General features: G+C 45.8%; 2 protein-coding genes and 1 pseudogene across 16 annotated transcripts in view; 2 read left to right on the top strand and 1 right to left on the bottom strand.

Moving 5' to 3' along the window:
• The window catches only part of LOC110495689 (inositol polyphosphate-4-phosphatase type I A), a 41,355-nt gene extending 25,260 nt beyond the window's left edge, over nucleotides 1-16,095 (top strand). The window contains exons 11-24 of one of the 13 annotated variants that reach the window (XM_036952068.2): nucleotides 1,446-1,550; nucleotides 1,636-1,744; nucleotides 2,417-2,434; nucleotides 3,293-3,479; nucleotides 4,027-4,245; nucleotides 4,543-4,687; nucleotides 5,242-5,274; nucleotides 5,582-5,754; nucleotides 6,494-6,617; nucleotides 6,696-6,963; nucleotides 7,043-7,140; nucleotides 7,252-7,364; nucleotides 7,861-8,015; nucleotides 13,876-16,095. In XM_036952068.2, coding sequence (XP_036807963.2) covers nucleotides 1,446-1,550; nucleotides 1,636-1,744; nucleotides 2,417-2,434; nucleotides 3,293-3,479; nucleotides 4,027-4,245; nucleotides 4,543-4,687; nucleotides 5,242-5,274; nucleotides 5,582-5,754; nucleotides 6,494-6,617; nucleotides 6,696-6,963; nucleotides 7,043-7,140; nucleotides 7,252-7,364; nucleotides 7,861-8,015; nucleotides 13,876-14,008 — 1,880 coding nt within the window. In that variant the 3' untranslated portion in view covers nucleotides 14,009-16,095. Of the gene's footprint in view, nucleotides 1-1,445; nucleotides 1,551-1,635; nucleotides 1,745-2,416; nucleotides 2,435-3,292; nucleotides 3,480-4,026; nucleotides 4,246-4,542; nucleotides 4,850-5,241; nucleotides 5,275-5,581; nucleotides 5,755-6,493; nucleotides 6,618-6,695; nucleotides 6,964-7,042; nucleotides 7,141-7,251; nucleotides 7,365-7,860; nucleotides 8,016-9,199; nucleotides 11,134-13,875 lie in introns of those variants that run through there. The other 12 variants (XM_036952064.2, XM_036952060.2, XM_090207936.1 and 9 more) reach the window with 12 other exon arrangements.
• Nucleotides 16,096-16,762: 667 nt separating this feature from the next.
• Nucleotides 16,763-18,413, top strand: LOC118941063 (nucleoside hydrolase-like; annotated as a pseudogene). The gene is made up of 4 exons (XR_016488643.1): nucleotides 16,763-17,024; nucleotides 17,399-17,533; nucleotides 17,647-17,768; nucleotides 18,034-18,413. The product of XR_016488643.1 is annotated as a nucleoside hydrolase-like (transcript).
• A 263-nt stretch (nucleotides 18,414-18,676) lies between these two features.
• LOC110495691 (unc-50 homolog (C. elegans)) lies at nucleotides 18,677-23,142 on the bottom strand. 2 transcript variants are annotated; one of them, XM_021571073.3, is made up of 6 exons: nucleotides 23,043-23,142; nucleotides 22,120-22,388; nucleotides 20,326-20,446; nucleotides 20,014-20,153; nucleotides 19,820-19,927; nucleotides 18,677-19,116 (listed from the first exon to the last, which is right to left on the bottom strand). In XM_021571073.3, the coding sequence occupies exons 2-6, from the start codon at nucleotides 22,382-22,384 to the stop codon at nucleotides 18,980-18,982; spliced, it is 771 nt and encodes a 256-aa protein (XP_021426748.1). In that variant the 5' UTR covers nucleotides 22,385-22,388; nucleotides 23,043-23,142; the 3' UTR covers nucleotides 18,677-18,979. The 2 variants fall into 2 exon arrangements, with proteins under 2 accessions (XP_021426748.1, XP_021426747.3); XM_021571072.3 differs by having other exon boundaries at nucleotides 23,039-23,137.
• Between the last annotated feature and the right edge of the window lie 1,546 nt (nucleotides 23,143-24,688).

Genomic DNA, 24,688 nt, shown 5'->3' with positions numbered 1-24,688 from the left:
CTCTCTCTGACCTCACCAACTACAAGGGTTAGTACTGTACACACACACACGACTACCAGGAGACTCTCTGACCTCACCGACTACAAGGGTTAGTACTGTACACACACACACAACTACCAGGAGACTCTCTCTGACCTCACCAACTACAAGGGTTAGTACTGTACACACACACACACACACACAACTACCAGGAGACTCTCTCTGACCTCACTAACTACAAGGGTTAGTACTGTACACACACACACGACTACCAGGAGACTCTCTCTGACCTCACCAACTACAAGGGTTAGTACTGTACACACACACACGACTACCAGGAGACTCTCTGACCTCACTAACTACAAGGGTTAGTACTGTACACACACACACACACACACACGACTACCAGGAGACTCTCTCTGACCTCACCAACTACAAGGGTTAGTACAGTACACACACACACACACACACACACACACACACACACACACGACTACCAGGAGACTCTCTCTGACCTCACCAACTACAAGGGTTAGTACTGTACACACACACACACACACACGACTACCAGGAGACTCTCTCTGACCTCACCAACTACAAGGGTTAGTACTGTACACACACACACACACACACACACACACGACTACCAGGAGACTCTCTCTGACCTCACCAACTACAAGGGTTAGTACTGTACACACACGACTACCAGGAGACTCTCTCTGACCTCACCAACTACAAGGGTTAGTACAGTACACACACACACACACACACACACACACACACACACGACTACCAGGAGACTCTCTCTGACCTCACCAACTACAAGGGTTAGTACTGTACACACACACACACACACACGACTACCAGGAGACTCTCTCTGACCTCACCAACTACAAGGGTTAGTACTGTACACACACACACACACACACGACTACCAGGAGACTCTCTCTGACCTCACCAACTACAAGGGTTAGTACTGTACACACACACACACACACACGACTACCAGGAGACTCTCTCTGACCTCACTAACTACAAGGGTTAGTACTGTACACACACACACACACACGACTACCAGGAGACTCTCTCTGACCTCACTAACTACAAGGGTTAGTACAGTACACACACACACACACGACTACCGGGAGACTTTCTCTGACCTCACCAACTACAAGGGTTAGTACTGTACACACACACACACGACTACCAGGAGACTCTCTGACCTCACCAACTACAAGGGTTAGTACAGTACACACACACACACACACACACACGACTACCAGGAGACTCTCTCTGACCTCACTAACTACAAGGTTTAGTACTGTACACACACACACACGACTACAAGTAACACACTAACTTATTTCAGCCTCAGATAACTATGTCTAAGGTGGTTTGTTGTGGTTTAACATGAGAATCCTACTCTGTCTATTCCACCCCTCTCTTTTCTCTGGTCTTTCTTCTAGGTCCGTCGTTCAAGGCCAGTAACCTGAAGGCAGAGAGGAAGCTGGAGTTCATACCCACTAACCTTCATGTCCAGAGGATGAGGGTGCAGGATGAGTCTGGCTTTGGTGAGCTGAGCCCCATTCCCTGTTTCCCCCTCCCTGGATGTTCATGCAGCTCTCCACTTTGGCCTTAATAGTTATGTTCCCCCAGACCACACGTATGACGTGGTGACTATCGGGGCTCCCGCCGCCCACTACCAGGGCTTCAAGAACAGCGGCCTGCGCAAGCAAATCACCAAGTTCGAGGAGGCCAAGAAACAGTGAGTACAGAACCTCACAAAGAGGTGGAACCGGGGTAGAACCTTGGTTAGACCTTTGTATTAGGTGTATCCTTCTTGCTGCCAATGCAACACATGTTTTTCAGCTAACAACCCTACTGACAGACTATCTGGCTGTGTATGGGCTTGGCTTTTTAAGTCTTGTTTTTAACAGACACATTTCTAATCAAGTGAATCCGAAGTCTGTTTTTGGTAGAGAAACACCCTTGTATCTCTCCCCATCCCCTTTTAAAATGGTATTGGAACATTGGACTGCATCAACATGTTTACGGTGTTTTAACAGGTTTTAACCATTAGGTAGAATGAATACCTGCATTAAACACAAACCACTGCTTTTGTCGAAACATTAACGTCATTATACAGTTGAGAATCACATCCTGAGAATATTATGTATGTGGTTAATGAATGATTCCCCACAACATACTGTCAAATGCAATGCCTCATTTATCAAATCCATGTACGTCTGTTTTCCCTTGTTCCTGTGCTACTGCATGATCCGTATTTTGACGGCCGACTTCCTGTCTGTTTCCTCATTGTACACTACATGCTATGCTGCTTTTAGCCTTGGCATTTCCCCTTAATTATATTTCAGAGACGATTTTCAGTTTTCTGGCTTTTTAATTTTTTCCAATTGCATCTTTATTTTCTAATCAGCGTTTATGAGGAAGAATGGTGAGTTCCTATGTACTCTGATTCTGTTCTTTAGTCATTTTATTCTCCCCACTGTTTGTTTGGTTCTTTCTGCACGGAAATAATTGTTTGTTCGCCGTCACTGAGTTTGTTGTTTTAGCTGTAAGGCTGAGTCATTCAGTCACCTACCTGTGTTTCACCACTGTAAGTGTGAATCCACAATGGCTACCTGTGAGTACCATCGTAAGCTACTGTATATGGACAGAGGGTGATCTACAGTAGAGCGCTTGCTATGGGGTTTGAGGCATAGAACATTCTACATCTTAAACAGTCTGCCTCACTCTGAACATCTGTGGTTCTATGTCTAGATAGTGTTGTCTGTGTTCCAGGTGAGGAACAGGCTTGTGCATGCAGATATGAATGCTCACCTCAGTCCCAGACCTGCAGAGTAGAATATTCTAGCAGAGTTTAATTATTCAGATATGTATTGTATGCAGCCAGGTGTGTAATCTGTCAAGCAGTGTGAGAGAATGTTGCAGAAGTACAATCTCCTTCAGTTCAGTTCCCAGAAAGCAGTCTCACGTTCCTGTGTGTGCTCTTACCATCTTTGTCTACACATCTGCGTCTACTGTCTCTGTCTGTACGTGTCTACTGTCTCTGTCTGTGTCTGTCTACTGTCTGTGTCTGTCTACTGTCTGACTTCTGTGTCTGTGACTACTGTCTACGTCTCTGTGACTACTGTGTCTGTGACTACTGTGTCTACTGTGTCTGTGACTACTGTGTCTGTGACTACTGTGTCTACGTGTCTGTGACTACTGTCTCTGTGACTGTGTCTACTGTATGAGTGACTCAGGGTAAATGCTGTGTTCTCTTAACACCCCACCCTGTCCGTCCCTGCAGCAGTGCCCTGTCCAGCTGTCAGTCTATAGTGTACATCCCCCAGGACATTGTCCGGGCCAAGGAGATCATCTCCCACATCAACACCCTGAAGACCCAGGTCAGCTACTATGCTGAGAGGCTGTCCCGCGCCGCCAAGGACCGCTCTGCCAACGGTCTGGAGAGGACCCTCGCCATCCTGGCTGATAAGGTGAGGGAAAGCCTCTAGCCTGGTATCAGGTCTGTTGGGGAAGAAGAGCCCCTAGCCTGGTACCAGGTCTGTTGGTGAAGGAGAGCCCCTAGCCTGGTACCAGGTCTGTTGGGGAAAGAGAGCCCCTAGCCTGGTACCAGGTCTGTTGGGGAAGGAGAGCCCCTAGCCTGGTACCAGGTCTGTTGGGGAAGGAGAGCCCCTGGCCTGGTACCAGGTCTGTTGGGGAAGGAGAGCCCCTGGCCTGGTACCAGGTCTGTTGGTGAAGGAGAGCCCCTAGGCTGGTGCCAGGTCTGTTGGGGAAGGAGAGCCCCTAGGCTGGTACCAGGTCTGTTGGTGAAGGAGAGCCCCTAGCCTGGTACCAGGTCTGTTTGTGCTGTTTTATTGACCTTTGTGGGGTGTGTATTTTGTCTTCAGTCATAAACCCAAAGAGATTAATAAATAATTTTACCAATTTAATTTGTCATCATGTGGACTGAAGAGAATACAGAATGGCCTCTCTTGCTTGGCTCAATTCCCGCTGTGTGGTTCGTATGACCTTTACCCTCAGACTCGCCAGCTGGTGACTGAGTGCGACTGCAAACTGCTGGCCTCGGCCATCCAGGCGCTGAACGCGGCACGCCCCGAGTACATCGCCTCCAAGGCGTCACCCTCCGCCGACGCCACCGATCAAGTAGTCCTGCGCAACGACCAGGACACGCTGTTGGCCAAGTGGAGCGGATGCAACAGCCGCTCCTCGCTGCACGTCGACTGGCACGAGGAGGAGTGGGTAAGGCAAGGGGTCACCAGGGCTCAGGGGTTCACAGGTCAACTCCAGTTTAGCCTTCGTGGTTTAGGAGCACTTAAATCCAGTTCCAGTATGTAAGGAAGAAAGCAGTGTGTTTACTGAGGGATTTGGTTTGTTGGTCCATCAGATGTCTAGACTGGAACACTAGATTTTATTGGCTTTTGTTTATTCTCTTCTCTTGTCTCTCCTCCCTTCTCCTCTCTTCCACCCTTCTCTCCCTTCCCCTACACTGTACTTCTCTTTTGTGTTCCTCCTCCCCTCTTCATTCCCTCCCCCCAGGAGAAGGTGTGGCTAAATGTAGACAAGAGTCTGGAGTGTGTTATCCAGCGGGTGGACAAACTCCTTCAGAAGGACCGTCTGCCTGCCGACAGCAGCCAGGGGGACACTACCCCAGGCCACCAGCAGGGCGGCAGCAGTAAGAAAGGTAACCAGAGTACCAGGGCATTCTGGATCAACCCTGAATGCATGACCCAGGAGGAGCCTTCATCATCACTACCTTCCCCCCCATCATCATCATCCTCCCTCCTGCCTGCTCTCACCCTGAATCTGACTCATGCATGCCCACCCAGCCCTGACAAAAACCCATGTAGGTTTCTTTCCTTTCTTACTTCACTTCACTTGCTTTTTAGCTTTGTCATGCACATTTGTCCTCTCATCATACTGCTATCATATTCGTCATATCTCAACCTATTAGAATTGGTCTACCTTGTTTTTGTGCAGTATTTTGTTCTTAAACATTCCAAAGATGTATATTTCCTATGTGTGAATGGTTCATTTTTCTCTGTGTTAGGTAGGTCTGTCAGTGCTTGTTGTATTCTGGAGGCCAGCCAAAGTCCCGTTGCTGTGGCCTCCTATGTGCCAGCTCAGCCTACGTACTGTAGCCATCTAGCTTATTATGTGCTTACTGTACTGTGTGCTGTCTGCCATGTTGCTGGTGGTGCTCCCTAACCATGCATGTGGCACCTCCACCCCTTCCAGATGGCAGCCCCAGTGGCGAGGAGGCTTTCCCAGGTAAGAGCTCTGTCCTCTCCCCAGCTTCTGTCTCTCTGACTGCTTCTAGCTGCAGCCCAGCTCAGTGCCACTGCTTCGTCTAGCTCTATATATCACCGTCTGTATGACACCTCTGTTTCTAGTACCTTATCAGAGATGAAGGACTTAAAGGCCAATGTGTTGTCACATGTTATTGTCTCACATTATATGAAGGAGTTGCAGCAGCAGTTTAAGGGTCTCAGGATGCTTTCAATGCAGAAGAGTACATAGTGTGTGTTACTGTGTGTGTGTGTGTGTTACTGTTTTTGTTACTGTGTGTCTGGCCCAGGGGAGTGGAGCGAGGCCCTGTACCCTCTCCTCACCACGCTGACCGAGTGTGTGGCTATGATGAGTGACAAGGCTAAGAGCTCCATGGTGTTCCTGTTGATGCAGGACAGTGCTCCTACCATCGCCATGGACCTCTCCCTGCAGTACAGACGAGACGTGGTCTTCTGCCAGACGGTCAGCACAGGACACATCCACACATACTGACGTGCGCACACACGCAGATGCATACACGTGTGTGCATGTGCACCCATTAGCAAACACACATGTGCGCATACATACAGACACACAAGCAGTGAGGTATAATGTGTGTAAATAAATAATGTATGTGACGTTGAAGTGAATGTTGATTGTTAATATTAACTGAGTATACCAAAATTAGGAACAATTCCTAATATTGAGTTGCACCCCCCCCCCCCCCCCCCCACCCTTTGCCCTCATAAGTCTCAATTCGTCGGGGCATGGACTACAAGGTGTCAAAAGCGTTCAACAGGGATACTGGCCCATGTTGACTCCAACACTTCCCACAGTTGTCAAGTTGGCTGGATGTCCTTTGGGTGGTGGACCATTCTTGATACACACGGGAAACTGTTGAATGTGAAAAACCCAGCAGCGTTGTAGTTCTTGACACACTCAAACCGGTGTGCCTGACACCTACTACCTTACCCCGTTCAAAGGCACTTCAGTGTTTTGTCTCGCCCATCCACCCTCTGTATGGCACACATACACAATCCATGTCCCAATGCTTAAAAATCCTTCTTTAACCTGTCTCCTCCCCTTCATCTACACGGATTGAATTGGATTTAACAAGTGATCAATAAGGGATCACTTCACTTTCACCTGGCCAGTGTCATGGAAAGAGCAGGTGTTCCTAATGTTTTGTATACTCAGTGTTTATGTTAATATCTGTCTCCAGCTCACTGCCCTCATCTGTGGCTTCATCATCAAGCTGAGGAACTGTCTCCGTGACGATGGCTTCCTCAGGCAGCTCTACACCATTGGCCTGCTGGCCCAGTTTGAGTCTCTGCTCAGCACCTACGGTAAAGTACACTCTCCTCTCTCATTCTCTCTCTCTGTTTAATGATTGTTCACTCTCTCACATACCTCCCACCTCCCAGGCGAGGAGCTGTCCATGTTGGAGGACATGTCGGTTGGCATCATGGACCTACGGAACGTTACCTTCAAGGTGACCCAGGCAACCTCCAGCTCCTCCCCCGACATGCTGCCGGTCATCACTGGCAACCGGGACGGCTTCAACGTCCGCATCCCGTTGCCGGAGACCATGTTTGACGCGTTGCCGAGGGAGATCCAGAACGGCATGCTGCTGCGCGTCCAGCCGGTGCTCTTTAACGTGGGAATCAACGAACAGCAGACGCTGGCAGAGAAGTGAGCGGGGGGGAAGGAATGATGGAGGGATGAAGTGGTGATGTCCCTGTATTGTTGACATGTCTCCTGTTTGTGACAGGTTTGGAGACACGTCTCTGCAGGAGATCATTAACCTAGAGAGTCTGGCCAGACTCAACTCCTACTATCAACAGTTCAAGGAGGTCCTACCTGAGGACTGTAAGTCACCATGAAGTAAATGGCCCTATATGGTCCTACCTGAAGTAAATGGCCCTATATGGAGAATATTGTTAAGGTGTAACCTATAACACCCCTCTCTCCTGGTCTCAGGCCTGCCCAGGTCCCGTTCCCAGACGTGTCTACCAGAGCTGCTGAGGTTCCTGGGACAGAACGTCCACGCCAGGAAGAACAAGAACGTAGACATCCTGTGGCAGGCAGCAGAGGTAGGCCCATTTTTTTCGCTGCAGGTCCATTAATGAATTATTGGAGATGATCCTTTCGAGTCCAGTCCATTTCCTTCTGTATGGATGTTACTAATGAGGGTCCAGTCCATTTCCTTCTGTATGGATGTTACTAATGAGGGTCCAGTCCATTTCCTTCTGTATGGATGTTACTAATGAGGGTCCAGTCAATTTCCTTCTGTATGGATGTTACTAATGAGGGTCCAGTCCATTTCCTTCTGTATGGATGTTACTAATGAGGATCCAGTCAATTTCCTTCTGTATGGATGTTACTAATGAGGGTCCAGTCCATTTCCTTCTGTATGGATGTTACTAATGAGGGTCCAGTCCATTTCCTTCTGTATGGATGTTACTAATGAGGGTCCAGTCCATTTCCTTCTGTATGGATGTTACTAATGAGGGTCCAGAGCAGGCCTGAATAATAATTCTGTAGTGAGCAGCCTGCTGTCTATTATTTCCTGGTATCTCTCCTCCCCAGATCTGTCGTCGTCTGAACGGTGTGCGTTTCACCAGCTGTAAGAGTGCTAAGGACCGCACGGCCATGTCCGTCACCCTGGAGCAGTGTCTGATCCTACAGCACGAACATGGCATGGCCCCACAGGTCTTCTCCCAGGCCCTCGACTGCATGCGCAGGTAGGTGTCCAGCCCACTGCCTGAACTAAAATGAAACACACACATATTGCTCGCTCCATATGCTGGGATAGTGCCAACTACAAGGTCTCCTCTCCCCCATTTAAAAATAATAAAATATATAAAAGTTATATTTTAATTCTCTGTAATTCAGCATTGGTTCCTCACGCAGCATCTGCTTGACAGTCTGTCCAGACAGTTTGTGGAGAATGCTCCCCCATGATGACAGAGCTCGCTTTCCATACCCCCACATCATCCCCCCCATCCAGCTCTCCTCCAACCCCATCCCCCTGTTCTCTGACACTGCTTGCTGAGAAGATGAGAAGGGCTAGATGAAGTGAAGGAGGGTAGAAGGAACAGAAACCTTGTGTAAGGATGTGACGACTCCCAGAACAGGAGCCCTGTAGAGTACAGTAGGTTATGTGAAAGATCTGTTGGGTAGTAATGCCATTCTGTCCTGCAGCTCCCTGCATGGTCTCTCACTCCTCTCTTCACCTGCCCACTTCCTGTTCCTATTTGGTATGGGGAATTTTAGGTGCATGTCTTGAGGCTGGCATACCCCCCCCCCCCCCCCCACCTGCTATTCAGGAAGTGAATCCAAATTCAATGACTTGACTGAAATGAAATGGATTGGAGCACAACCCCCCCTACCCCCCCTACCCCCCCCCCCCTCCCCATATCTGTTGTCTGTGGTATGAACATGGAGAATCATCACTGTCTTCTCTTCTTACCTCTTGATTGTTTCTTTCCTAAAGATGCAGAACATTTATCTTAATTTTCTCCTTTCTCTCTTTCTCTTCCTCTTTTATGACAATGTATTTGTCTAACGTTTCCCTTTTTTTTTGGAATGATTTCCTTTATCCATTTTTAATTTGGGGTGTTTCTTGTTTGGGATTTGTTTCTGGCTGAATGGGTCTTTTCACGTTCCATTCCACTGGCTGTGGCCCTAATGTTATCACACCCCACCTGCACCATCACTGGTATCTCTCTTTGTTATCCATGGCTGATCATGGCCACCACATATCATTCATATTGTGTATTACCATCTCCTCCACTCTTATTGGCCACTTCATCCCTGTCCCAATGCATGTGTCCATCCATCCATCCATCTATCCATCTATCCATCCATCCATCCATGCCACCTGTACTTTTTGGCCCCGGCTTCTCCTCCCTCCCCCTCTCCGCAGCATTGGGACCAGGGAGGGGGTCACCCAGAAGAACCTGAGTGGCCTGTTGCCTGTGCGGGATTTCAGGCTGGACCCCAGCCTGCTGTACTCCCTGCCCCTGCTGGCCCTCAGCCCCAACCTGCTGGTCGTCTGGCTGTTCCTCAGCGTCGCCTACTTCCTGGCCAAGCTCCGCTGCAGCTGAAGGCACAGCCCCTCTGCCACCCAGCCCCACCTACTCTCGACCTCTACTCATCTCTTCTCTCTGCCCGTTCCCCCCAGTGTGTCAGTCAGTCAGTCAGTCAGTCGGTCAGGAAGAAAGGCAAAAAGTTAGTTTGTCAGTCAAGATGGAAGACAGGGAGTCAGTCGCTCTGTCTGTCTGTCTGGAGCTCAGCCGGGAGAACCCTCTGATTGGCCGAGGGCAGACCGTGTGTACCTGACTGGACTTTATGTGCGTCACTCGGCTAAACTGCCAGCTGTTCCACCTAATGGGCAGCGAGCACTCCTCCTGCCCTGCTCTCTGTCCTAACCAATCCAGTCAGAGCAGGAGGCTGGTCTAAAGGTCTATGTGCAGTACTGTATGAGACTGTTACTGTCAATGTCCTGACATATTTCTCAGTTTAACACCCATTGTTTTACAACAATCAAAAACAGAGTATGGAGAGAAACTTTGTGAAATATAGCCGGTAAGAAGTTTTAGCTGAATTTAATGGAAGTTTTGTCCCAGTTGTCCTTGAGTATTTATAATGCCGCTTCCCAACTCATGACATGACTATAACCATGCTATTATGATGATATGATGCCATGGATCCTTTGGTTTTGCACAGAGCTTATTTTCAGTCATGCAAATGTTCTGGCTTGCTTGACGTTTACGTCTTTCATAAGGTTTGCATACAGCATAAGCCAAGGGATGGCTTGGCCATGCAATATCAAGCTGATGTTGTTTTGATCTGGTGGCCATTTTGTTGTTGTTCCTCAGGCCTTCCTACTCTTACAGCAGGAGAGACTTGTGTCCACTTTCACTTTAAGCCAATGCACTTTTGTATCAACGTTGTCATCTTAATGAAGGTTATCCGCTTGTCTTGCCAATTGACACAGTTTCATCTTGGTCGGAGCAATTTGAATTGGCCAATTCTGGGAATGTATGATATTTCAGGGGAGCTTTGTTGGCTTGTTTGATTATGCAGTGTAGTTTTTCCAAAGTGTTTATTTTTTAGTTGATATAAGATTTCATGTCTGTACCAAGTTTCCTATTTGTTTGTATATATGAATTGGTTCTTTGTTTGAGAACCTATATGGGTTGCAGTTCTAGGGAAATGACAGAGAAGATGAAAAGAATGTACATGGGCGAACCTCAAATGGCTCCCTACCACCAAATGATGCACTACCTCTGACCAGTAGTGCACTAAATATAGGGGATGATTTGAGACACAGCCCATGCTTGTTGTGCCAAATGTTTTAGCCAGGTCTCAGATGGTAGATACAGGTCTTGGATCTGTATTCCAGGTCAAAGTATTACTTCCAGATCTCCCAGCAGCCCAAATCCATCCCGCTTCCACAGAGAAGTGCCCTAGAAAGGGAGATTTGATATCAGACTCTTTGGGTTACTTCCAAGCCTTGCACTCTGGACTTCCTGGTCTCTGCCGAGAGAGTCCACGCACCATTATCATATACAGTAGTTGCTATCTAGTCCCATAAAAACATGATTAGCCATGTAATGGTATATGCACTCATTAATATGTAGACTAATGGTATTATCGTTTTCCAGCCCCATAGCCTCTCTCCGTTTGAATCAGTATAATACCTGTCTTCAGTGCTGTGTTACGTCCCAAGACGGCCACACTCAATCCAATCTAAAGTGACCTATTAAAGAAATGGACCATCGGTCCCAAAATAGCCTCCCCTGTGAGATTGTCACGCTTGTCTTACATCCCCTCCACCCCTCATTTCCAACTCCTCGACCCCCACAATGGAAAACTGGAGGGATTATTTTGTCCTTGTTGGTTGAGCTTTATGCAAGCTTCTTAAAGGCCTCTCACCTGTGTGACTGGTATGAGAGCTAGGCTGGGTTTAATGGTGTATTTATGTTAGTTCATTGGTTTGGTTTTGAATATTCAGAGGTTTATTATTTTTACTGATTTTGTGCAATGTTACTGTTTTACATTATCAACAAATACGTACATGCAGTATTTATTTCTCAGTATTCTACAGTATTTACTTTTTCAATCTTGTAAATCCATATTGTAAATAATAGAAATGTATAAAATCAGATCATCTATTGATAAGTATGCTGGTGTAGAACTACCTCTATTGTCCCATGAAAACACCATCTGACTGTCAGCCAGGGGAGAGAGCCGAGGGACGGAGAGTCGAGGGACAGCCAGGGGAGAGAGCCGAGGGACAGCCAGGGGAGAGAGCCGAGGGACAGCCAGGGGAGAGAGCCGAGGGACAGCCAGGGGAGAGAGCTGAGGGACGGAGAGTCGAGGGACAGCCAGGGGAGAGAGCCGAGGGACAGCCAGGGGGGAGAGCCGAGGGACAGCCAGGGGAGAGAGCCGAGGGACGGAGAGTCGAGGGACAGCCAGGGGAGAGAGTCGAGGGACAGCCAGGGGAGAGAGCCGAGGGACAGCCAGGGGGGAGAGCCGAGGGACGGAGAGTCGAGGGACAGCCAGGGGAGAGAGTCGAGGGACAGCCAGGGGAGAGAGCCGAGGGACAGCCAGGGGAGAGAGCCGAGGGACGGAGAGTCGAGGGACAGCCAGGGGAGAGAGTCGAGGGACAGCCAGGGGAGAGAGCCGAGGGACAGCCAGGGGAGAGAGCCGAGGGACAGCCAGGGGGGAGAGCCGAGGGACAGCCAGGGGAGAGAGCCGAGGGACAGCCAGGGGGGAGAGCCGAGGGACAGCCAGGGGAGAGAGCCGAGGGACAGCCAGGGGAGAGAGCCGAGGGACAGCCAGGGGAGAGAGCCGAGGGACAGCCAGGGGAGAGAGCCGAGGGACAGCCAGGGGAGAGAGCCGAGGGACAGCCAGGGGAGAGAGCCGAGGGACAGCCAGGGGAAAATGTGCTCCATGAGAACAGCACCCAAGTTCTGTCCCAAATGGCACACTATTCCCTACGTAGTGCCCTATAGGTCCTGGTCAAAGTGGTGTACTATATAGGGAATAGGGCTCTGTTTAAGACGCAATCCCAGTATGTACAATGTTAGGATGGCGTTTGCCTCAACCAAATGTGAAATAGCTCGCCCTGCTGGTTGGTAATGATACTACAGAAGCTTGTCACCCAGTAAGTCCTATGAACAGATTTGGATTGCTCCGTTCTGGGGATACATGCAATTAGGAGCCCATTCTAAAGTTGTAGAGAATTGCAGAATATGCTGGTGGCAGTTGGTTCTGCTGGTGTATTTAATTCCGATGAAGAAACCACTGCGTTAAACATGTTGTAACCATAGTGATGCTAAATCCAGGAATATTCCAACTAAAACCCAAGTTCTTGACTCAATTCTCAAGTTTTAATTTTCTGTTTCTCTTGAATTCCTTAGTGCTTTTGACTATAGAGAATATATTTATATTGCGTTGCATTATATTTTCATGCTTGTATGTCTAAATGCTCACGTTTGCTAAATATATGTATTATTATGGAAAGTTTGATGTGATTACATCATCGTCATGCAGGTGTCACTTTATAATGAGAGGGAGAAATTCTAGTTGCTGTTCCAGATATCATTGTATTAACCCTTGTCTGGTACTTTGCCAAGTTCAACCCAATATCAGGGTTGCTTGGATAACCATTTATGAGTATGCTCTGAAATACTATCCTTTCTCCCCTTCTCTCTGAAGTAGTATGCGTTTCTCCCTTTCTCTCTAATGCTTCTCTCTGAAATAGACTTTTCTGTCTTTCTGGTTCTCTATGAAATGGTATGTGTTTCTCCCTTTCTCTGGTTCTCTCTGAAATAGACTTTTCTCCCTTTCTGGTTCTCTATGAAATGGTATGCGTTTCTCCCAGTCTCTCTGAAATTGTTTGCGTTTCTCCCTTTCTCTCTGAAATGGTATGCCTTTCTCCCTTTCTCTCTGAAATAGTTTGCCTTTCTCTCTGAAATAGCATGCCTTTCTCCCTTTCTCTCTGAAATCGTTTGCGTTTCTCCCTTTCTCTCTGCTTCTCTCTGAAATAGTAGACTTTTCTCCCGTTCTCTCTAATGCTTCTCTCTGGAAAGTGCAATAGCAGTCAATTAGTCAGCAGCCCAAAGAATCAGCTTTAATGTTGTTCTATAATAAAGGTCATGCCAAATGTATCAGAGGAGAAGGTGTATACTTCACTATAGAGTATTTGAATAGTTGTTTGTTTTCCCTGGAATGGAACTGTTGCATTGAAATTAGAATGTAGAACATTTAAGTCTGTGCGTTTTGCTATTGCTCTTGTTTCACTTTATCTGTGGTGCTCGTAACTCTATCTAGAAAGCAGGTCTTCTGTACACAGTATTAGAGTTCTGTACCGCTCCCTCCAACAACATCCCGATATTTCCCAGGACAATCTGTCCGTTCGCTTTAGCTGTTGCCCCCATGTTTCTTTGACAGTGGCGTCAATGTGTTGGTTGGTTTTTGGGTTTCTCATTGTCTTTTAACACAAGCCCTTTTTTGTTTTGTTTTCTTCACTTTGCTGTCATCCTCTCTCTCTGTGCTTGCCCCCCCTCCCCTCCTCCTCCTTTTTCCCAGTGAGGGCTGCAGACGGGAGAATACCATGAAGAACGTGGGATGTCGCAAGTATGCTTTTAACTGTCTGCAGCTCAAGGCCTTCCCCAAACATTACAGGCCCCCCGACGGAACGTTTGGGAAGGTTGACACTTGATTTGGATCATAATCTATTCTATTGTAATAGGGACAGCAACAACAATGGCAGCATAAAAAAAATGAATCAATGGTTAGATGGTCTTCAACCTACGGTAGTTGCGGAGGTCCTGTGGTAAATGCCTGTGCACTGAATCAATGCATATTTTCCATTTCAAAGAAGAATAGCAAAAACTATGGAATGGGGAAAATGCCAAACCACTACTGGTTGAGAAACGATATACCATTTATTCAGACCTCACATGCATACCTTTCTAGATTGTTCTGAAGTTGTAGATAAGTCAGGTGGGACTAGTGACAACACTGTCTGGTTACATCACATTTTTAGAGTAGTCAAGATACAGCAAGGAGGTCGTTTTCCTGAAAAGACGGTCACTGATTCTTTACCATTATACACAGTGATGACTTTTAGTTCTTTTCAGAGCCTCAGGCCATCTATAGGTCACCAAACGTTCATCCTGGGACGATGCTACTTCATGCTGACTATGTTCAAAGTCGTGTCTCTCAACCCATAGTTAACATGTAAACTGGGATTCGTACATTTGGTTGGCATCATTGGCCAGAGCCTATGCATTTCAGAGTTCTTATTTAGGTAGTGTTTTACGTATGGACTACACATTGTGGAAGTCAAGCTAGTCTGATGGACTTGATGAAGGATTCCTTCCCCACGTGGATTTAGCAGTAATCTAATCCTGTAGAGCAGGGGTTCTTTCAACGTTTTCAGCTCCAGAACTGAATAAGAAATTGACCATCCTCCTGTGACCCAAATGGTTCACCAGTGACCCAAATGAAGACGAAATAGTGCGTGATTAGAGATGTATTCTCATAACTCACGACCCACCTCTTGCATGCCCAGGGCCCACTTTGGAACCCGACCCATAGTTTAAGAAACCCTGTAGAGAGACGTCCCACCGACTGCAATGGCAACCCAAGACCAACCAGAGCTTTCAGTGTCTGACGCGTATGTCCTGTTTCCCTTTTCATATCTGTAAAGCCTGCGTTTAACTTCTTTGCCAAATGAAGGGTTGTGATTGTGAATGGATTTAGCTGTGTGGCATTATCTGGCAGCTCACTGTGAAGTCTTAGCACTGTCTTAAAGGGATAGTTTGGGATTTTGGCACAAGTTCACCCGGGAGTCGGGTGAAGTTAGCTGTAGTTTCGCGAGCCAATGCTAACTAGCTTAGCACAAAGAGGGCCTCATTGCCAAAATCCTGAACTATTCCTTTAAGACTTAGAGGAATATGGAAAAAGCTATGAATGTTCTAGAAAGATCCACTTCCCTCTTTTTCCAAGTTAATTTCTGGAAAAAGTTGGGTTTGAGGGTAGCAAATGAAACATAACACATTATAAGATTGACTTGTAAAGGAAATCGAGTAGATTACTTAAAATAAAGGCCAGTAGGAAACCATTTAAATACCCAAGAAGCACTTTTCTTTAAAATCATTTTCTGCATTTGTTGCACTGTTATTTTAGGATTGTCTTGTTGGCAGGCGTTGTTGACCAGGGTAAAATAGTCAGTAGAATGTTATTGGTATGGGAGTTACATTGTACGTTAATCTGGAAACTGTGCTGCTCAACAACAACAGATTTGTCATGTCTATTTTCACCACCGAGCGGCAATGTTGACTTTCTGTTTTGCAACATTTAATGAGATTGCAATTTGATACACAATTGAGCCAGAGGAGACTTGACCCTACAAATGAGTCATATGTGTGTGTGTGTATATGTAGCAAAGCTTCACATATGTTTGCTTTTCAACAGGCACTTCTGTACTGCACACGACCCATAAACTCAACTGAGATGCAGTTTGTGTACATTTATTGTATTGTTTACTCTAGTGTCTTTCATGCTCATAAATATTTTTAGTATTATTGGAAACATATTTTACTATCTGCAGACTTTATTTTGCATTTATGTACTATACTATAGGGTATAATTCAATAAGTGTTGGGATTGGATTTGTATTTCTTTCTATTGTAATGAGCATATCTTGTATCCTGCACAAAGAGGATATCTGTATAGGCCTGACTGTTGCTTTAGATGAAGCTTTCATCAATATCTGACGCTAATAAAATAATGTTCAACGTCTTTGTTTTTGTCTTTGTAATGGAAGACTTGAAAGTTTACATCAAGATGTTGGGTGTTGGAATGTTCCGTTCTTCCAATTGCTGCAATTCATTGTATTCCAGAATCTTCTCTGGGTGACTCCAGCTAGAGTGAAATGTCATCCAGCCAGGTCACAGCCACAGTAAAACAAAAGACCTTGTGTCTGTTTACTAGGATTTTTTTTTTTGTTCTCTGCAAGATGCCACTTGTTATACAGTAGCAAAGCTGTAGAGATATGAAGCCAGTTATGTCTGTGGTGTGATCCAAAGACGTACTCATAGTCACAACTAGAAAGAAACAAGGTTCAACACATTTTGATTCCTAAAATACAGTGCTACTTGAAGACAATGGCAGCCCCATTGGCATACGGCACACTATGGAGATCAGCGTCTCGTTTCCAGAGGTGGAGGTAATTGGGTTTATTTTTATTTAATCATTAATATTTGACGCACTTTATTTTGACTAAAACATCTCTGGAATATATACATATTTTCCTCCACTGTTCAGGATATGTCCAAAGATGTGGTGTTTTAATACGTTTGACTGAGTTAGGAAAATGTTTTGGAGAACTACACAGTCTGCTACGAATACAGCCTTGGCATTCATGTGGTCTATTACTCTCGATCACACTCCAGTCCAGACGGTGGCAGTAATGCACTCAACATCTGGTTTGCACACTGAAGAACGAACAAAAAGGGGGGAATAAGAAGAACTCTATAGTAGTGGCTGCGGTTACGTGAACGGACGTCTTTATTTCGCGCAGAGCAATGGCTTCTCTTAATGTTGGGTCGACATACTCAAATTATACAGACTTTAATAATGCGCTCACCGCATTCGAAAATGAGAATTTTGTCCAGTTTTACCGCCGCGACGCAAGAACAATTGAAAAAGTCAAACGGCTGGACAATAATTAAGACTAGACAAAACTAGAGCCTGCAGAAATTGTATTTTGGAGTGGTGTCAAAAAAGCAGAGCATCTCTGTATTGCGGCTAGACCTCTCCCCATCTTTATAACTATTGAATCTATATTTTTGACCATGACAGTTTACAATCTAAGGTAACTCCAAGTAATTTAGTCTCAACTTGTTCAACAGCCACACCATTCATTACCAGATTCAGCTGAGGTCTAGCTGAGGTCTAGCACTTAATGAATACAGTGCTCTTAGTTTGAGATATTGAGGACCAGTTTATAACGAGGTCTAGTGCTTTGTTGCCAAGGTGTTAAGGGCATTTTTTGTCCCTTCATAGTAGATGTCTGGATTGACTCAGTGTTGTTTCTGTCCAGGTGTGCCTGGTAGCTATGGCCCGTTGACCAACCTGGCCCTTGCAGTGAAGATTGACCCCACCCTCCCTCAGAAACTCAAAGGTCTCTTCATCATGGGAGGCAACACTGACTGTAAGGGCTTTGTCTATAATGCAATTTACATAGGCCTAGGGACTTGTTATCAACATACTTTGTCATACAGTCAATTGACCTGGTAGGATGTTACGTTATTATTTATATAATTTCATATGTTTCTTGGATATTGTTATTTGTGTGTGCAGAGTTCAACTTTGCTGCCGACCCGGAGGCTGCTTACATCGTCCTGAACCGCTTCTTCTGTCCAACCTACATCGCTACCTGTGAGTTCTGCTGTGAGAACAAGCTACCATGGGTAAGACCACAGGTTCTGGTCATCTACCTTTTCAGACTAAGCATTGGTCCAGCTCTCACATCAGAGCAGATGGGAGGAAATGAGACAAGGAGAGGTGGCCACTTTTAATTATTGAGATGCAGCCACTGGTTTACTTAGACAATTCATTACTATCAAAATATCTCTTGCAGCCTTTTTACAAAGATATTACATTTTGTTTGAGCAAATTGATTAGTCTTTTCTCCAAACCCAATTATCCAATCCGTCTCTAATCTGCACCCTGCAGTCATTCTGTGACAACTGGCTGGCCCGGGACTCAGACAAGGCCCGCTTCGTGAAGAGCATCTTCAAACACACCGTGGCCACTTGTGCTCGCTACCAACGGGAGATGACTGCTGGCCCGGGTTTTGTCGTGCGACTCGTACGCCATGGCGGCAGCCATCAATGACGGTTTCGTGTGGGTGTCAGCCGGTGGCGGTTACGGTGGAGCTTCAGGGGACCTACACCCGGGGCATGATGGTCCTGGAGAAGGAGCACCAAGTTGTCATCATGAGGACAGTGGACCTGGAGAGCTTCAAGGAGATGTTGATGGACTCCCTGAAGTAATAAGGGAACTACACCTATACCGCTGTCCCATATTTCTTTCAATTGTTTATTTTTACAAAATTATAGGGGAGGGCTCAAATTCCACTCTTCGTAAAGATCTTGATAAGAGGGAGACAGTTTGAGGTGGTGGATGTGTCTGTTTTGACTTACCATTATGTTCTGAATCACCATTTTACTTTATCAGGAAATAAATATTCTACAGTTGTCTTACTATATATATATATATATATATATATATATATATTATGAGGTCAACAGCAAATGTCCATGAGTGATATCAGTTGTTTTAGATTGCATTTCTTTCCTGTTAATGAAAAGGGGGATGAAGTAAAGCCTCTTTATTGAAAGTGCCCAGGAATGTACTCAGAGAAACGCCCCTTAGTCCAATTGAAATACAAATTCACCACTTTTCATTACTTCTTTCTCTTCAATAAACAAGCTTTTCAGTACGTCATGTTTAAAATAAAAAATAAAAACAAACCACAATTTGTATCTTACAGCCAAAGTATTATTTACAAAGTATACAAAACTGCATCACCCCATCCAATCACATTCCAGAATGAAAACATTGTCCATGAGTCCTCAGAGCCACCTGACTGTCTGTGGGCTCTGGTCCTGACTAGTGTCTACTGGACGCGGTACTTGTAGAACCAGCAGAGGCCCTTGGTGAAGTTCCATCCCAGGGAGAGAGAGAGGATGTAGAGGAGAACTAGCAGGGCGAAGGGGTAGAGCAGAACCACTGTGTTCTGCAGTTGGGGCAATGCTGAGGAGGGACAGCGAGAGAGGAACTGGGGTAAATATACAGTTGGTAGACGTAACCATTGATGGTTTCACCCCCTTAAAGGTGAATAAAACCACAGAACAAATAAATGTGTAGCATCCGCTTGTCATTTCCACTCACTACCAAATATGGTAGTGAGAGGAAGCGGCAGGTAGCCTAGTGGTTACGAGCATTGGGACAGTAACCGAAAGGGCCCTGGTTTGAATCCCTGAGCCGATTAGGTGGGGGAAATCTGTCTATGCCCTTGAGCAAGGCACTTAACCCTAATTGCCCCTGTAATAGCATCTGCTAAATGACTGGAATGTAAACTAAAGCCCAGTGGCCAGCAGAGGAAGGATGACTGACATTCTGCAAGTTTTGAAACATTTGATCTCAATACAGTTTTCTGTTCCCAAAACGAGAATCTTGTGGACTAAGTCTTGTAGACTTTACCCTTTGCCAAAGTCGTAAAAAAACACATTGTTTAGGAGTGCAAAGGCGAATTGAGTTATAGCACATGGACACTTAAGAGTAGGTTTGCAAGAACGGGCCAATAGGATCTCGCTAGCTCGTGCTTGGCTATGCCCACCTCCTTGCTTGTTCTGCCCACTATGACTCATTTGTTCCCATTGGAAACGACAGGCTGTGGTCTATCTTGGTTAAGTTATAAAAACATCTCTGATAAAACTGTTATAGGGGGCCTCACCGTTGTATCCCAGGAATGTAATGTATAGATAGTAGCTGATGGCTGTCAGCCACAGACTGTTCCCTACAAAGTACCCCAGGAACCAGTCTGAGTTTATCACTACGATATCTGAAACAAACAGCAGAGATCAGACACCGTTACAACAAATAACACCGTAACATGTTAGAAATGTGTAATAACAAGTCTGCACTCACGGTTTATAAAGAAGAGCTGTAGGAAGTGCAGGATGACAAGCAGGGGGTAGAAGGCATTGAGATGCACATCGAATGCGTAGCCCCACTCTACATCATAGTCCTTACTGGGCGGCTTCAGCAGGTACTTATTGGTGATGAACCTGGGGATACAGCACGGACAGGAAAGGGCCTTTAGAAGAGCATGGGGAAGGACCAACATTTGCACAGCCCGAAGACAACCTCTACCCTGTATCTGAAGGGACCAGATAGACATACACACAATATGATGCTTCCAGCCATTCCATCTAGCTCTTTCTGTAAATCTCTACTCACCACATGAGTGTGGAGATGAGCAGGCCCACGCCGATGCAGTCTATGAACACCACCCACAGCAGCAGCTTCAGAGTCTCCACAAAGCCCATGTCCAGCACCAGCCCAAAGCCCACTGTGGACACTACACACAGAGGACAAGAGACCGGTGTCAACCACAGCCACAGGACAAAAGCAGAAAGATGATAATATTGTAATTTGTAATATATGTTATTTATTAGGATCCCAATTAGCTGCTGGAAAAGCATGAGCTCCTCTTCCTGGGGTCCACATAAAACATGGCATAATGCATAGTTAAGGACTGAAATACATGCATTTAAAATGACACAGCATACATATCAGTACATACAATATCTAGGTCTAATACATAGTACATTGCAAGTTGCAATACAAGATATATAAAATGGCTGTCTCTCTTCGCAGTAAGGTGTGCTATTATTATTTTAAACTGGTTTTATTTCTAGCTTGAGTTACATGGGGTGGCAGAGAGTTCCATGTCGTCATGGCTCTATTTAATACTGTGTGTTTCCCAGCCTCTGTTCTGGACCTGGGGACTGTGAAGAGACCTCTGTTTGCATGTCTTGTGTTGTACCGGTTAGTGTCCGAACTGTGTAACAACTGCTTGAACAGACAGTTTGGTACCTTCAACACATCAATATCTCACACAAAGACCAATAGTGATGCAGTCAATCTCTCCTCAACTTTGAGAAAGGAGAGACTGACATGCATGTTACTGACACTTTCCCTCCAAGTGAGATACGGCCTGCTTTGTTCTGGGCCAACTGCAATTTACCCATGTCCTTCTTTGCCACAACTGGGCAGTAGTCCAGGTGCTCCAAAACTAGAGCCTGTAGGACCAGTCTGGATGACAGATGTCAAAAGGCTGAGCAACGCCCTATCACGGACAGACTTCTTCCCATTTAAGCAACCATCTAGTCTATATGTTTTGACCATGACAGCTTGCTATCTAGGGTTACACCCGGCAGTTTCATCTCCTCAACTTGCTCAATAGCCACATCATTCAATAATAGATCTAAACGAGGTTTAGCATTGAGCGAGTGATTTGTCCCAAAAATTATGCTCTTCGTTTGAGATATTTAGCATCAGCCTATTGCTAGTTACCCGTTGTAAAACTGTCTGGAGCTCTGTGTTGTGTCTGTTATTTATTTTACTGTATAAGTCTAACAAAAACAGCTCCCAATCTTCTTACTATCAATTTCTTTCAGTCATTCATCATTTTTTTAAATGTATTATTAGAACGACAGATTTTTACCTCGTCAGCTCGGGAATTCGATCTTGCAACCTTCCGGTTACTAGTCCAACCCTCTAACCACTAGGCTACCTGCCGAGCATTTGGAGTAACTGATCATCAAAACATTTCCTTGAGACTACACAGTCTCATCACAAACTCTTTATGTCTCTGATCTGTTTTAATCACATGTGAGATGAGACCAATGGAAAGAGGGTCCCATAACCAGGCATTAATACTCCAAATGATACATTCATTCCTGTCTGATTGGTGGTTACATCCTATACAAGAAAGCCTTATTTTGAGTTTGTTAATGATTTCTGTTGCTGCTTCATTTCTAGTCAAAGCTTTAATAAGATGCTTTAAAGGTGCTTTGCTTTTTGTTGGGTTGTGCATATTTATACTTTCTCTAAATTGCAAAAAGTTATTTTAGTGGTCAAACTATTGCTACACAGTTCCCACTCCTTGTTTTTATAAAGCACACTTGTTCAGAAAGGGCAGGTGATTGTTAAAGATCGACTGCTGTGAAAAACACCCAAGATACTGACCACAGAGCCAGATGCTGAGTAACACCAGGAAGGCAGGGTCGTCTCTGGCCCACTGGTCCTTGGTCTGCTTCCTGTAGTGGAAGTTACGATAGACTCTCTGTGGGGAGGTGAACAGGTAGAGCATCTGCCACACGGCAAACTCAAAGTCCATGGCTTTGAAGTGCAGCAGCCTCCTCAGGTATTTGTAGCGCTTGGCGCCCGCTGTGTGGCGTGCCGCATCGCGGGCGCTCAGGCTTCCGTTCTGCGGCGAGGTGGTCGGTAACATAGTGCTGGGAAACACAGGAAGCATCACGATGACCAAATCAGAGCCATAGATATACAGAATTTGATTTACAGTGGAGGTGCAGTCTTCCCTTTCTCCCTGCATAGGCCTCACCTGGTGACACAGTACTGTCAGCTTATGTCAACATCCAAGAACCTGTACAATAATGACTTTTACCATGCAATTACATTAAGTCATTGCAACAGTCACATTGATTATTTCCTAAATGACCTTGTCCATCCTGTCAGTCTGTCTGCGGTAGTTTAGTTTGGACATCTTACTAGCTATCTGATATGTCTGTAACACACTCCAGCAGTCACGACAGATAGTGTGATATACTGTGCTCAGATTTTTGTTGACATGCCAGGCTAACAGACTAGTAGTAGCTAGCTAGATGGCTCTTGAAAGCTAACGTCAGCTGGCAAACTGTGGTTTTCCCTGCCAACAATATTGTTTAAACTAAAGTCAGTTGTGCCAGCGAATATCAAAACGTAAGACTAAACAAAGTGGCTAGCTATGGCTAGCTGACGTTAGGTCGGTGGCATAGACCCTTTGATGGACATGTAATTGGCTGGCCTTAGTAGCACCTTAGACAAGACTACAACAGAATGTATGGTTTAGTTGCAAACAGAGATAAGAATGTTGGAATAAACGTACCTACTAAACCTCCTATTTTTAGAAGAAAGTTCCTTTTCCTCAGTAAAAAATAGCTCTTCCGGACAACTGAACACGTAGAAACTTCCGGTAAGTGACCAAGAGGCGCTTAGACATTGCATCTTGGGAATTGTAGTCAAAACGAAATTAAACAAGCTTTGTTGTAGTACAATCTATCATAACATATCACCACTCCCTCTGACATAACCAAAATAATAGATATGGATTTTTGCATGTGTTTTAAAATTAAGCGGACAGTATAATGAATATGCGTGTGAAAGCAGTATAGCATAGGTGATTCAGAGTGTTTATTAGTCACATGTACAGGGTTGCAGGTGTGAGTGAAAATCTTTGGCTTTGAGCTCCAACATGCAAGAAATGTCGATGGGTGGAGTACTGGGGGGCGGGGCGAATGTCCATAGATGGAGTAGCAGGGGGGAGCGGGGAGCGGGGTGCAGGTAGCTGACTAGTGGTGGCTATTCAGCAGTCTGATGGTCTGAGGGTAGAAACTATTGGCCAGTCTTTCAGTTTTTGCCATGATGCTCCTGTACTGCCCACTTCTGAGTGATTGAAGCAGGGAGAACAGGGCATGGCTTGGGTGGCTGGGCTCCCTGATGATCTTCTTGGCATTCCTGCGACCCCTGGTCTTGTAAACTCAGCAAAAAAAGAAACGTCCCTTTTTCAGGACCCTGTCTTTCAAAGATAATTTGTATATAACTAACTTCACAGATCTTCATTGTAAAGGGTTTAAACACTGTTTTTCATGCTTGTTCAATGAACCATAAACAATTAATGAACATGCCCCTGTGGAACGGTCGTTAAGACACTAACAGCTTACAGACAGAAGGCAATTAAGGTCACAGTTATGAAAATTTAGAACACTAAAGAGGCATTTCTACTGACTCTGTAAAACACCAAAAGAAAGATGCTCAGGGTCCCTGCTCATCTGCGTGAACGTGCCTTAGGCATGCTGCAAGGAGGCATGAGGACTGCAGATGTGGCCAGGGCAATAAATTGCTATGTCCGTACTGTGAGACACCTAAGACAGCACTACAGGGAGACAGGACAGACAGCAGATCGTCCTCGCAGAGGCAGACCACGTGTAAGAACACCTGCACAGGATCGGTACATCCGAACATCACACCTGCGGGACAGGTACAGGATGGCAAAAACAGCTGCCCGAGTTACACCAGGAACACACAATCCTTCCATCAGTGCTCAGACTGTCCGCAATAGGCTGAGAGAGGCTGGACTGAGGGCTTGTAGGCCTGTTGTAAGGCAGATCCTCACAAGACATCACGGGCAACAACATCGCCTATGGGCAATAACCCACCATCGCCTATGGGCAATAACCCACCATCGCTGGACCAGACAGGACTGGCAAAAAGTGCTCTTCACTGATGAGTCGCAGTTTTGGCTCACTAGGGATGATGATCGGATTCGCGTTTATCGTTGAAGGAATGAGCGTTACTCCGAGGCCTGTACTCTGGAGCGGGATCAATTTGGAGGTGGAGGGTCCGTCATCCGTTTTGTCACCAAAGCCGCATATACTACTCACCACTGCGACCTGTACGCTCTCGTTGGCTGGCCCTCGCTTCATACTCGTCGCCAAACCCACTGGCTCCAGGTCATCTACAAGACCCTGCTAGGTAA

The sequence above is a fragment of the Oncorhynchus mykiss genome, chromosome 18 (genome assembly GCF_057628025.1).
Source record: "Oncorhynchus mykiss isolate SJ-2025 chromosome 18, ASM5762802v1, whole genome shotgun sequence".
Classification (NCBI taxonomy): Eukaryota; Metazoa; Chordata; class Actinopteri; order Salmoniformes; family Salmonidae; genus Oncorhynchus; species Oncorhynchus mykiss.
The sequence above is the reverse complement of the archived record's forward strand: the minus strand, read 5'-3'. Positions and strand labels throughout refer to the sequence as shown.